This window comes from Rutidosis leptorrhynchoides, chromosome 6, assembly GCF_046630445.1.
Source record: "Rutidosis leptorrhynchoides isolate AG116_Rl617_1_P2 chromosome 6, CSIRO_AGI_Rlap_v1, whole genome shotgun sequence".
Taxonomy (NCBI): Eukaryota; Viridiplantae; Streptophyta; class Magnoliopsida; order Asterales; family Asteraceae; genus Rutidosis; species Rutidosis leptorrhynchoides.
The window spans coordinates 400,585,395-400,599,381 of record NC_092338.1 but is presented as its reverse complement, the minus strand read 5'-3'; the positions used below and the strand labels follow the sequence as shown (position 1 = coordinate 400,599,381).

The window sequence follows — 13,987 nt, the reverse complement described above, 5'->3', positions numbered from 1 at the left end:
TTTTTGCATTTTTTGGATGAGTAGGACGTGTTACTTTGTTGAGTGGAGTATTGGTGGTGTTACTTTTTATTGTTAATATGGAGTATTGTGATGATGTGTTGAAATCTAATTGAGTTAAGTATTAAATGAGGATAAAAATAATATTTTTAAATTAAAATAAAAATAAAAAAAGAAGAAACAGCCGTTGTTTGCGGTGTCTCTTTGCTTCAAACGCCATAGAAACGGAGGAAAGTGACGATGGGATACAGCTGCAAACTCGCGTTTTTTATTGCCAAATCAGAAAGTAACTGGGTCAATTGTACATATGTGTAAGGGTTTTCCAACCCACACTACAAATAACTAGGCCCAACCTTCACAAAACGAATAAAGCAATGAAAAACAAATCCCACTTAAATATTCTCGCGTATACTTCACGGACTAATAAAATCATTTACATATATAACTCAGACTTGCGAAATGGGCGCGTAAAATATAGGCATCGTTCACTCACACAGTCACACATACACGCGATTTGGGTATCATAATTTGCTCACACCGTGCCCTATCTCTATAGGTATCATTTGGTCACGCACACTCACACATACACGGATTTAGGGGTTATCTGAGGTAAATTAACTAAATTTTAGTCCGTAATATATTGATCCTCTATTTGATGAATTCCGATCGTTTATATGTATATATGTATGATCTGTCAATTTGATACTGTGAATTGATCGCTAATTGATTTGATTTTCCTTTGACGATTTCATAATTAGTATCGATCCTCCTTGTTCTTCAAGCTATTTTGATATTATAGATAGTTGATCGGTGAAACTCGATTGTGATTTGATAGTGAGTGTGCACGTGTTTGTTTGATTTTATTGTGGAGTAAAGTGTTGCACGCATGATTTGTTTCTAAGAAATTGATAAACTGTTTGAAGTTAATTGTTTTAATGGAATCATGGATCAATTTAAAGAAGGGAAGGGTTTAGGGCTTTTGATTGATATTATGTGTGTGTGCGCGCGCGCACGCGCACACTATAAGGCAGATTCAGGAGAGGAACTGCTTCTGATATTTATTTTATATAGAAGGTTACGTAGGAGACTGATCTGTCCATATTGAGTTTTTACTGTAGTGTCGAAATAGATAAGATACTAGTTTCTTGTTCATTGGATATTCATAAACTGTATTTGTGGTCTTTTGTGTGTTCGGAAGTTGTAGGCAGGGTAAGAGAAGTTGTGACCAGATATTATCTTGTGCTTGTAGGAGCTTAAAAATATACATTATCATTATGTGTTTAATCTTATAAATGATCGAATAGAAAAAGTTGGTGCCTTGAGGATGATTGAGTTATGTGACCTCTGTGTGATCAGATTATGCTGAATTAGAATTGAAGAGCAAATGTATTTGGTTGTTGTATGCTCATATTGGTTATTTTTTTCGTGGCCTAACAAATGAAAATTGATTACAGTGACATATTTTACGTGGCTTAACATATGTCACATATGAAAATTGATTAAGGTGAAATATCTTTTAAGATGGACTACCATAATGCTGATTCTGCTCATAGCTTTTTTTTTCCTCTTTAAATACAAATTTATTAATTAAAATCTTGTTAAATCTTTTTTCCAGTAATGGCTTATATTTAGTAATTACATGAAACAAAAATGAATTTGTGGGTTAGATATCTAGTACCTGAAAATACCTCTTAGACATATGTTATATGTCTGTCTGCCCAATCATAGAAACCTCATAATCATGTGGATATCAACTATTGATATCTAACATATTCATTGGTCTTAAAGTTGTAGTCACATCATTTGTCCTGATTCATTATTTAATTGTTTAGATCACATACAAGAATGGTGAAGGGAATTGCAGTTCTTAGCAGCAGTGAGGGTGTTAGCGGCACCATCGTCTTCAGTCAAGAGGCAGAAGGTAACGTTTAAGTTATTATTTACTGTTGTACAAATTAATATATGGATAAACTCATAAACATATCAGTAATTTTTTTTTTTTTTATTAACAAATGTTTCAGGTGCGCCCACTACTGTTACTGGAGAGCTTTCTGGCCTTAAACCTGGGCCCCATGGTTTCCATGTTCACGCACTTGGTGACACTACCAACGGATGCATGTCAACTGGTAGGTGTTCCTCTTAGAAATTATGAAAGTGAATTAGTTTGTGCACACTGCCCGTATATTATAAAATTGTTAACCTTTTTTTTTTTAATACTAGGCCCTCATTACAATCCTCATGGAAAAGAGCACGGTGCACCTGATGATGAGATTCGCCATGCTGGTGATCTTGGGAACGTCACAGTAGGCGAAGATGGTATACATTCTTTAAAATATTCTAAAAATTTAGCGTTAGAAGCTTAGTAAATTATACAATATCCTATCAATATTTCTCATTTACCATATAAATATGAAATTTGCTAACATATGTAAATAGATGTGGTGGTGATTGTGACTATCATGTCATTTTCCGCTCTTTTACAAGTACCATTTACTTTTAGAACTTAGGTGGACAAAATTTTTGTGATAGTTGATACTCTATAGATGTTAAGGGTCTAGTTTATACATGGTATTGTTGTAATATGGTTGGGGACCCTTTTAGATTGAAAAAGTAGTGGTCTCGTACTTCATTAATGATCAAGATATTATGCTAACTTCTTATTGGTTTATAATCAACTCAGGTACTGCAAAGTTCACCATTGTTGATAAGCAGGTAAGTTTGTTGTAGGCTTAATCTTGTAACTGAGCATTGATATACATTCTATTGTACATAGTTGACGTTTATTACTTTGTGTAGATCCCTCTAATTGGAGCTCAATCCATCATTGGAAGGGCTGTAGTTGTCCATGCAGATGCTGATGATCTTGGAAAGGGTAAACATCATTTCTATATTTTTATTCTATACCATAATACACACATATGATGTCTGTGTTATTAACTCTTAAATGCTAGTTGCTAATAAAAGGGTGTGTATAAATTTTTTCTTCTACTGAGTGGCTAAGAATGAATGTTGCCACCGTTATCACATTTTGAACAAATGTTTAGAGCACGAGTTATTCAACTCGTGTAGGGTTTGTTCTACACTTGATACAAGTAAAGGGACGAAGGGATATTACTTATTAGTTGATAGATTCTGGCACTTAAAGAATTTATATTAGCACGTGATATTTTAGCGATTATTTCATCTCTTTGCATGTCCTGTTTTCAGGAGGCCACGAGCTTAGCAAAAGCACTGGAAATGCTGGTGGAAGAGTTGCATGTGGTAAGTCATCTGTGCATTCCTTCCATATATCTTTTTTCTTCCTTTTCTTTAATGGTCAGCATTATAAATGTAAAAAGATTCGGAATTTATTCTATAAAAAACTTGACGATACTACAGCTCCATAACCGGGACATTGTAAAAAACTTAGTTGTATAGAGTTGGCACCAACATTTCTTTGTTTTTATCCTCCTTATCTTTGTTTCCATTGTTGTAAAGGCTACATTATCGCAACAATAATTTTTTAATGAAGCGATTTAGGAAGTTGTAATACAATTTAAAAATCACCTTTAGTCTTGTCTGACATCTGAACAGTTACCTGATCCAAATACGCGTTAAACAAAACTTTTAGTGGTTATTTGGTTTTTATATATTACAAGTTTACAATAGATTTTATTAATATTGACAATCCAAATATTGGAATGGGATTTAGGAACTGTACTGTATTTTACAAAAATATACTTTGGATGGTTTACAAAGTGTAGTATTGTTTGCAGGTATTATTGGATTGCAGGGTTGATCAATTGCTCATCTTCATGCCATGGAATACTAAAGCTCTCTTGAAAATCTATATAAACTGGTGTATCTGTATCCCTAAAAGCTTAGTAACTGCATAGTTTAATAAAGTATTCCATAGGCTAGTCGAATAGTCGAATATATTTGGAGTGTGTTTCAGATCGAGACTTTCTATATCATGATGAGTTTTCAATATTCGCTTTGTTGGTCTCTTTGACCCTTTTCCTAGAGCAAGACTTCCCCAGAAGATTCAACATTTGGGCGGCACATGTGACGTTTATGTGTTGTTTTCTTGTGGTTTCGAGTTGAAGCTAACGTGAATAATTGAATAAACTTGGTTGGCTATAGGCTGGTCATGAAGTTTAAGTTTCTTAAGAGATTTTGTTTTGGGTCAAACGTAATTAGATCTTTTGGAAAAAATACTCTGGCTTATTTTGACCCTTTTTTTTTTTTAGCAATGAACATCGATAACCGATGACATAAACGCCACTAACCGAACCTTCCTGAGCAACTCGGTTTACCACTACAACTTGTATTTGAATTACCGATTAAAAACTTGGAACTCGACACCAGTTTAAACCTCATATATGGCCGATCTTCAAACGACTAATATACATAGATTGTGGGATGCGTTTCTACTCGAACAAGGCAAATCACCACAAAAGCAATGTTGACAGGAACCTGCGAATATCAAAATAGCACTGTTGAACTGAATTTAATTTTAAAACCAGAAATTACTCTTAGGTTGACTTTGATAAAACGATTATGCGCTTGATTATGACTTATAAAATCTCTTTGATAACACAGTGAACCATTTAAAATTATCATATTAATCTTTTACATAAACTCATAAAATAATATAGGTGTTTGTTAATTGTTCTTGTGTATAGTTAAAGAGTGTATAAACGAAAATAGAGGTGTTGAATTATCAAGGGAGTGTTTCAACTTTGAATTATTCAATACACATTCTTTTTTCATTCAACATCATTTGTCATTTGAATGTTACAAACAAACACTATGAACAATAAATGATTTAACATTCAATGTTTAATCATTGAATTAAGAGTCAATTAAACACAACGAAACACATATTATTTTTTGTAATTTTATCAATGTTGAACTAGCGTAAGTTCATTGTAAAGGTAATTTGTCAACGGTTCTGTCTAAATTACATTAGATATTCTCTATTTATTATATATTTCATTAATATTAATATTAATATTAATATTAACATTTAATATTAAATATTAATATTAATATCAATATTAATATGAATTAATATATATATCTTAAATTAAGAGGTTGGCCAAAATTGAAAAGTTATCTCTCTTAAATTAGAGGGTTGGTCAAAATTGAAAAGTTAATTAAAAGGAGGGTAAAATTTAACATAATGCAAAATCTGGGGGAAAGGACAAAAATGCAAAAAAGTTTCAAATAAATAGTGCTATTTTTTTGTCTTCTTTTATTTTCTATTTGAATCTATAGATAATATGATAGATATAAAGGTTGCTTCCAATTAAACCAACTAAAACTTTGAGAATTAAGTCATCATCGCGGTTTGCATCAATATCAAATATATTTAGAAAGAAAAAGACAAGAAAAAGACGTCTTCCAATCATATGTACTCCGTACATTCTAAGACGAGATTCTATTCTAAGGTGGATGCTAACTGCTAAGATATAATTACATACAATCCTTGAAAAACTTAAATTAATGTCTATGTGGACAAACATTTTTATATGCTTATAAGTAATTTATTTAGGATAATGTATGTCGTGAAGGAGCTTAAATATCTAGTATGATATGATTTTTTTTATTTATTTTATTTTTTATTTTTTTGCGAAGGAAACAATAACATATATTAAACAAGAGACTTCCACAAAAATTGAAGCTTCGAAAAAGCGAACAACCAATAAAGAACCGAGCTTAAAGCAAGAACTACAAAGAACCAAGCTCACACCAAACCTAATTATCTAAACAACATGATGAAATTACACTAAGAAACAACACCTCAATAAAGAAGAAAAAATAGGGAGACCAATCAAGAGAAAGACGAGCGATTAACAATCATCTTCTCTTGGGCCTCACTAAGCGTCCTTGATGAACATTCCAAATTAGGAACCATCTTGGTTAGATAGCTCCCCACTTCAAGGAAAGAATGTAGTTCATAGCTATTTTATTTTCGATTCTTTGAAACATCTGACAGTCAGAAAAAAAATACATATCTTCAAAGACGTTTCCTTCCGTTTTCCCATGCCGTGAATTGTTACATCATTTTTTTGTTGTTGTTATCTTGATATAATTAATTTAGGATTAATTGGTCTTTGTAGTTGTAAAGCTCGTTGGATTCTTTGTAATACCTTTGTATTTTTTTCAATCGCCCTGCTAGTTGTTTAATATAATTGTTCCGCCGTTTAATAAAAATAATCGTCAGTAAAAAGTCAATATTAATTGCTTTATATATACTTACTCATGTTACCGATAACCCTAAATTATTTGTCATATATATATATATATATATATATATATATATATATATATATATATATATATATATATATATATATATATATATATATATATATATATATTGTCATATGTTGTTGTTGTATATATAAATTGAAATTTAAATGATTCCATCTTATATATATACAATTTATATTGTCATATACAATTTATATATATATATATATATATATATATATATATATATATATATATATATATATATATATATATATATATATATATATATATATATTGTCATATGTTGTTGTTGTATATATAAATTGAAATTTAAATGATTCCATCTTATATAGTTATTTATCAGAATTGTATTTGAGTTTGAGAAGATACTAGATGACTAGAAGAAACTAAACATAGAGTTCTTTAATAAGCAATCATATTGATCGATATTTGTAATTAAAATTGATCAAGTGGGGCATTGGATACTCTTGTGCTTGACTAAATTCAGTTGCTCTTTAAGCTTGGCGCCAACTATATGTATATCAAAGTGTTTAACTAAATAGCAAATTGGATTCGAGTTGTCGTATATGTTGGCATCAAGGGATGTGCTCTCCCTCTTTGGCATTAGCAATTTAACACGAACCAAAATAAGTGCCTACATGTAGAGACATTTAACTAAATAAACGTTTCTTTAAGGGGCGTGAATATTACATCCTTAAATTGCGTATCATGTAATACAGTTACAGAGGTATCAACACTAAGGCTGTACGCAACACAACGTTAAATGCATCCGTCAGATGAGGTGAAGGTGAGCAGCGTGAGAGGGTGTCAAACAAAGGTTTGAGTCCGTTTATTGACCGAAGGTGAAGGAGGCGTGAATATTAAAGCAACCAATCATATATTTTGTATATATATATATATATATATATATATATATATATATATATATATATATATATATATATATAGTGGTAGGATCAAGAGGGAAGTAACTAATCGGGGGGAAGCGGGGGAAGCAAATTTTTTTTTCTTCTTTTTTTGAAAAAACTTTGTTCACGAACATTATAGATTGGATGAAAATATGAACATTTAATAAAGACACTTTGTGATAAATGGTTTTATTTTGGCGGGAAAACGCTCGAAGAACTAATATATAACAATTATCATGTTTTTTAGATATTAGGGTATAGGGTTTAGATATTAGGGTTTAGAAATTTAGGGTTTAGGGTTTAGATTTAGGGTTTAGATTTAAGATTTAGATTGAGTTTTTACAACGAACGGTTTAGAGTTTAGGGTTTAGGGTTTGGTGTTTTGAGTTTATGGAATAAACCTAAAACACCAAACCCTAAACCCTAAACTCTAAATCGGGCTAAATTTTACTTCACAAAACATGAAGAAAAAAAAACGTAAACATTCTTCACGAACAATATTATCTTGAATGTTATTTTTGTCGATTGTTTTTCCGCCTAAATAATAACATTCATCACGAAGTGTCTTTTCTAAATGTTCATATTTTCGTGTGATCTTGATGCCTGAAAAAAATTTCAATAAAAACGAAAAAAAAGTTTTGCTTTCCCCCGCTTCTCCCCGATTGGTTACTTCACCATTGATCCTATCCCCATATATATATATATATATATATATATATATATATATATATATATATATATATTAATTTATTTTTCACACCCAATAGATTTTACCACATCAACTTACATATATTTGACACAAAACTTTGACATTTGGGTTAATGAAGGTCAAATACACTTTCAGTCAAAAACTCATATTTTCACCAAAAGTGTACAGTTTGCCTGTGATGCCACAGATAGGGTTAAGAATATTCTAACGATCATATCTCTTTTTTCCGATTAGGGATGATAAATGATCGGATAAGTTCATATTTAAATTCGTATCCATTTATTTTATTACCTAAATCCATATCCATTTAAGTTTAGTTCACTCGTTCACATCCACATCCATTTGATTAAGCGGGTTAATGAATATATATTGGATACTCAAAAAAATTGTTACAATATTCTTAATATAAAATGAAATTATTAAAGTATACATAGAAGAAGCAGTTAGAACCCGTATAGGATTATGGGTCTCACATTAAAAATAAGGACTATGGCTAAGATAAAGTAACTCCCGGATATTGATCTACCGACAACTTCGAACTCTGATTGAGATATTGAACCGTATATGTAGGATTTAACTAATGATATGTGAAATTTCTAAATTATTACTAACCGCACACACGTTGAGCTACTTTGATTGTTATATATAGTTTATTAGACTTTGCTACATGGTTTGTGTAAGGAAACAAGACTTGATGATACTTGGTTATCTAACCCACAGACAATAAACAGAAAATCCAAGTAAACACGAAGAACGAATGCAAAAACGTAAATAACGCGAGAATATAATGTGGTTATATATCCAATATTGCTATTTGTTTAATCTACAACCAACCAAAGAGATATTCTTATTGAAATTCGTAGGTACATGTTACAGGTTACATAAGGGTTTATTATAGTGTTATACGTTAGAATCACAACGCAATGATGAGTCCTCATCGAAAAATAATTCTACCCGCCCAGCTCTTTTCTCGCGACCATGAAACCTAGGCTCGCGATCACGAGTTTGTGATCGAAGCATCCAGATTTTCTGCTTCCATTATCGCGACCGCGAGTTTGATTCTCCATGTCGCGAAATCTTGAGCTACAACATATGATTCTTTGTTTCAATGGCCTGCACACTCCAATAATCTCCAATTTCAAGAAGAATTTAAACAAACCCATCTTCTACATGTTATAATCCCACATCAACATTTGACCGCTAATTACGACTCCTCTTGATACCGCCAGATGAGACACCCGAATCACGTTACACTTCACTCGTTAACCTACGAGTAAGTGAAGTCTTTCGACATTAAAAATACCATTGAGCTATAATCCGATATATGCTATTAGCTTGGGACCAATAACCTCTTTTTGAATACGGCACCTATCTCCTTAGTTTAGGATATAACAGGTCAGAGTCTAACCCGAATCTAGCAATCGGATTGCCCAAGCAATCTATCCGTATATCACATCATCCACCCGATTTATCTTTATAACAAAGAATAAACTCGTTGGTACAACAAACGCATGAACATTACCAATCAAGACCTTGCACAAGAACACGATCGCACACATAATCATCCACCATATCACCTTTGATTTCACCCTTAGAACACCGACCACATACGTGCACACAACTTTTAACAAACTCGATTTTTCACCATGAGCCAACTCCCAATGTATGTGTGTTATTAACAGCGACTCTTAGAAAAATCTCTCGTTCATCTTCTTTTGTCAGTCGCAACAAACTTGCCATTGGTGATGATCCACTTAAAGTATCGAAGACTCTAGTGAAACCAATTCGACCAGAATCTCTACTAGTTTTGACTTCCCTTGAGCTCCCATTCAAACAAGATCCCTCAAAAATAATAGAAAGTATTAGCCCGCTAGGATTTTCAGCACCTACAATTCCACCTAGCCATTCCCATGAAGGAATATCAACCATGTACATGGTATCTGTCTTGCACCCGTGAGCAATTACTAGACCACCTTTAAACATCATCCACCGTGGATCCCAAAATAAAACATGACACATATCATCATACAACACGCCAACCGAGAACATTTTACTCCGAGCTTCAGGATGAACGTCTTGTTCCTCAAGATCTAAATATAATCCAAGTGTCTAATCACAATTTCACCAATACTCGTAACATCAAGTGTCTTCCCGTCTGCAACTCGAAATCTAGCAGAATAACACCTAAAATTCACCATCTCGTTCTTGTACAGGGTAACATGATACAAGACACCCGAATCTAATACCCTGAGATCCGTCAAGAACTCCCTCTTGGCACATCAACGCATCTTCGATCACCATAGTTATTGCGCTCCCACCCGACTTTAAACTCAAGCACTTTGACTTATATTGACCAACTTGTTAACAATTCCAACACGCCACATTCTTACTCTTTGATGAACTTAATCTAGCTCTCCCTCGACTAATACGAAAAACTGAACCGAATTCTCACCTAAATCTTTTCACCAAATTTATTCAATGAGATTCAAATCCCGGATTCCTTCAAATGTAAGCTTGGTAGTTCTGGATGATCCACTAACCGCTATCATAGCGCCAGACCAACTATCGGGTAATTAAGATAGCAAAACCAACGCCTCCAACTATTCCTCAAATTTAGCCCTAACTGATTTTAACCGGTATAAAATAAGTTAAACTCGTTAACACGATCCGCTGCCGAGCAACCCGACCTCCATCGTCCTAGCATTCACCAACTGCCATATCAAGAAAACCTTATTCAAAGCAGAAGGCTTTTGATACATATTAGACAATACCACAATCAATCCCGTGGTTGTGGTTTCAGCTACAATGTTGTAAGGAAAATTCTTGGTCAGAGAAAGTCGAACAATCCTTATGGCTTGTCTATCTAACAAATCCCACGTACCCTGCTGCATATCTTCAGGTTTAACCCCCTATAACAATTGATAAAGCTTCTTTTTATAGAGTACATCTTCAATTTTCATCTTCCAGAAACTGAAGTCAGTTTCATTAAACCAATCAATCTTCACATCACTTTTATCAGCCATTGTTCCGGTAAACACGTGGCATAAGCTCTGATACCACTTGTTAGGAACAATTAGTGAGCCTTAACAAGACTTGATAACACTTGGTTATCAAACCCACGAATAATAAACAGAAAATCTAAGTGAACACGAAGAACGAATGAAAAAACGTGAATATAATGTGGTTATATCCAATATTGCTATTGGTTTAATTCACGGCCAAACAAAGAAATATACTAATTAAAATTCTTAGGTATATGTTACATGTTACATAAGGGTCTATTTATAGTGCTATACGAGTCCTAACGAAAAATAGTTCTGGCCGCCCAGCTCTTTTCACGCCTCGCGACACCTATGCTTGCGATCGCGAGCTTGTGATTGAAGCCTCCAGATCTTCTGCTTCATTTCTCGCGATCGCGAGTTTGATTCTCCTTGTAGTGAAATCTTGAGCTGCAAAATATGATTCTTTGTTTCAATCGCCTTCACACTCCAATAGTTTGGAGTATAATTGACTTACATAATTGGTATAAGCATTTTGATTTGTTATAATTCAATAATAAAAGAAAGAAAAACTAAGATAATATTGAATACCATAACAATTCAATTATATACACACACTTGTATCTTTCACAATCCTTATACTCCATAACAATTTGATAATTTTTAATGTATATGCATGTATATGTAAAATGTATATATTATTTTTGTACACACGTATGTATGTACATATGTATATACGTACTTCAGGTGATAATGAATGAATCTGTAGATGATAAATTGTCATACATATTCAATCCTCAAATTTTTCATATCATCCATCCATATCCGCTATTCATTCATTTATATCATCTATATCTATTTTAGTGGATCCAATTAGGTGGATATCCGATAGATCAAAATCCATTGTCATCCCTAGTTGTGACACGACTCGAGCATTGTGGAAATGTTCAAGTATGTGAACGGATATAATCTAGCCATCTTTCTCTTCGAGCAACGATGTGAATGGATATAATCTAGACCCTACATTTGTGAGACTGTGTGTTGTTGTTGTTGCTCAAAAACAAGTTTTAAAATGTCTCAAAGGTTCAACTTTCTTCTATCTCGGCGGCTACTCTTTGAATCTTTTGACGTTTACGTAACAATGCTATGAATTCTTTTCAGACGTTAGAGAAATGAAAACTCTTTGATTTCATTCATTTATGTTTGTATACTAGTGAAATGACCCGTGTAATTGTTTAAACGAAACAGTTTAATGATGTATTTTAGGTATTAAGTAAATTTAAACGCTAAAATTATTTAGTTTAATGACCCGGCGGATTCCGACTAAGAAACTTCTCGTTGTTTTTACAGACACATTGGTGTACTTAACTTGGTCGGAATAAATGAACTGCATATATTCTCTCACCATCATCTTCCAATTTTCATTACAATTACTATTTTTCTTGTCTTAAAAGGCTACATAGAACCTTTTATTGAGACGTGTATATCGCATACATATATAACATCTCGTAAAGAGAACTCATATTTGAATTTAAATAATAATATTATAATAATTAAAAATAAATGAGAGTGAATTTTTTTCTTGAAAAACATGAAATAAATAAATAAGTAGATTTAATTTAATTAGTCATTAATTAGATTAATGACATCACCTTAAGGGCTTAGATTTTTTTTTTTTTTGATTTTTTCTTAACAAAGAAATTAGTCTAATAATGACATCATCATTATAGCATTTTAATAGAAACTATAGATATTTGGTTTAAAGGTAATAATTTCTTGTTAGAACGCCTGATTCAATATACCTTCACCAAAAAGTAGATATTCATCATACTACATATAAGTTAATATTCACTGAATGTATCTTAAAGATTAGATGTAAAAATGTTAAAGACTAAAATATATATTCTATATACAATACAATTTAACAAAATTAATATTCATAAAAAGCATCAAATTGATGAACAACATTCATTAATAATGTATACTGCGTTACAAAATTTACTCGTATTCAACTAATGAATTGTCATGTGATACACTGTTGAACATACATATTCACCTCAATTAGTTTTGTTCCATTTGGACAAATCAAACAAACATAATCACCTCAAAAATCAACCTACATACATAATTTCAACAAAATTATAACAGAAAATAAAACAGAAATGATGATGAATCAATATGTCTTCGAATTAGGATTAATTTCAGCTTTAGATGAAGATGGTCTCGCCTCATCTTCGATTCTTTGCGAAGTACTAGCCGACCGATCTCCTTCAACCTCTCTATATCTTTCTAAGTACCTTTTCAATGGTGGAGCATAATCATCAAACCCTAATGTCCCAATAGCCCAACACACATCATCTCCATTCACCGTCTTTCTTCGCTCTTTTTTGCATTTTTCGGACGCTTCACCGGTCACAAAACTAATAAATTCAGAAACACATTCTTGCATAGTCTCTTTGGCTTCTTTTGAGATCTTTGCATTTGGTGGAAGTATTTGTTTGGTGATTCGGCCCACGTTCGCGATTGGAAGTAATCTTTCTTGTTGATTTGTAGTATCATCTTCAACGGTTATGAAATTGTTGGTTGAATCATCCATCAAAATGGAAGTTGTATAAGATGTAAATTAAGACATAAATAGGAATAGTTGTGTATGCATATTTGTAATATATGGTCAACCATCTGGTACGAAGCCAATTAATAATGTAATGTGTGTATATATTAGGGCAAGCGGATATGTATGCATTGTCAAGAGTCAGTTGGGAGTTGAGAGCCGTTGGATCAAACACTGATTAATCTAGTGGTTGATACGTAATCACAAATCACAATGTCACATGGGAAGTAACTATCCACATACGTCACGAGATTTTAATTAAGTTATTATTATCTGTCTATTAATTAAGATTGATATTGATATTAATTACTTAGTAGTAACTGGTTTCTTACGTATTGACATGAGAAGAATAAAAAGACATAAAAATTGGTGCAATAACAATAAAGAAGGGATTGGAAATGGCCAATCCATAAATTTACGATGTCTCATGATGGTATTTTGAGCGAATCTTTAATAAAATCCAAAATTTTCTAATCATAGTCTTAAGAACTATGTTTAAGAA

General features: G+C 32.4%; 2 protein-coding genes across 2 annotated transcripts; one reads left to right on the top strand and one right to left on the bottom strand.

The window, feature by feature from the left end:
- Positions 1-460: 460 nt before the first annotated feature.
- On the top strand, positions 461-3,966 carry LOC139852145 (superoxide dismutase [Cu-Zn]). The gene is made up of 8 exons (XM_071841372.1): positions 461-606; positions 1,830-1,918; positions 2,019-2,123; positions 2,218-2,313; positions 2,678-2,709; positions 2,794-2,869; positions 3,205-3,258; positions 3,753-3,966. Exons 2-8 carry the CDS (start codon positions 1,843-1,845, stop codon positions 3,773-3,775), a joined length of 462 nt encoding a protein of 153 aa, XP_071697473.1. The 5' UTR covers positions 461-606; positions 1,830-1,842; the 3' UTR covers positions 3,776-3,966.
- Positions 3,967-13,047: 9,081 nt separating this feature from the next.
- On the bottom strand, positions 13,048-13,470 carry LOC139852984 (nuclear transcription factor Y subunit B-5-like). Its single transcript, XM_071842341.1, has one exon. The coding sequence runs from the start codon at positions 13,468-13,470 to the stop codon at positions 13,048-13,050; it is 423 nt and encodes a 140-aa protein (XP_071698442.1).
- Positions 13,471-13,987: the final 517 nt, after the last annotated feature.

Coding starts and splice junctions, on each gene's coding strand:
- LOC139852145 (XM_071841372.1), top strand. CDS start 1,843: ATGGTGAAGGGAATTGCAGTTCTTAGCAGCAGTGAGGGTGTTAGCGGC. Junction 2,710..2,793: donor TCACCATTGTTGATAAGCAG/GTAAGTTTGTTG, acceptor TACTTTGTGTAG/ATCCCTCTAATTGGAGCTCA. Junction 3,259..3,752: donor TGGTGGAAGAGTTGCATGTG/GTAAGTCATCTG, acceptor TATTGTTTGCAG/GTATTATTGGATTGCAGGGT.
- LOC139852984 (XM_071842341.1), bottom strand. CDS start 13,470: ATGGATGATTCAACCAACAATTTCATAACCGTTGAAGATGATACTACA.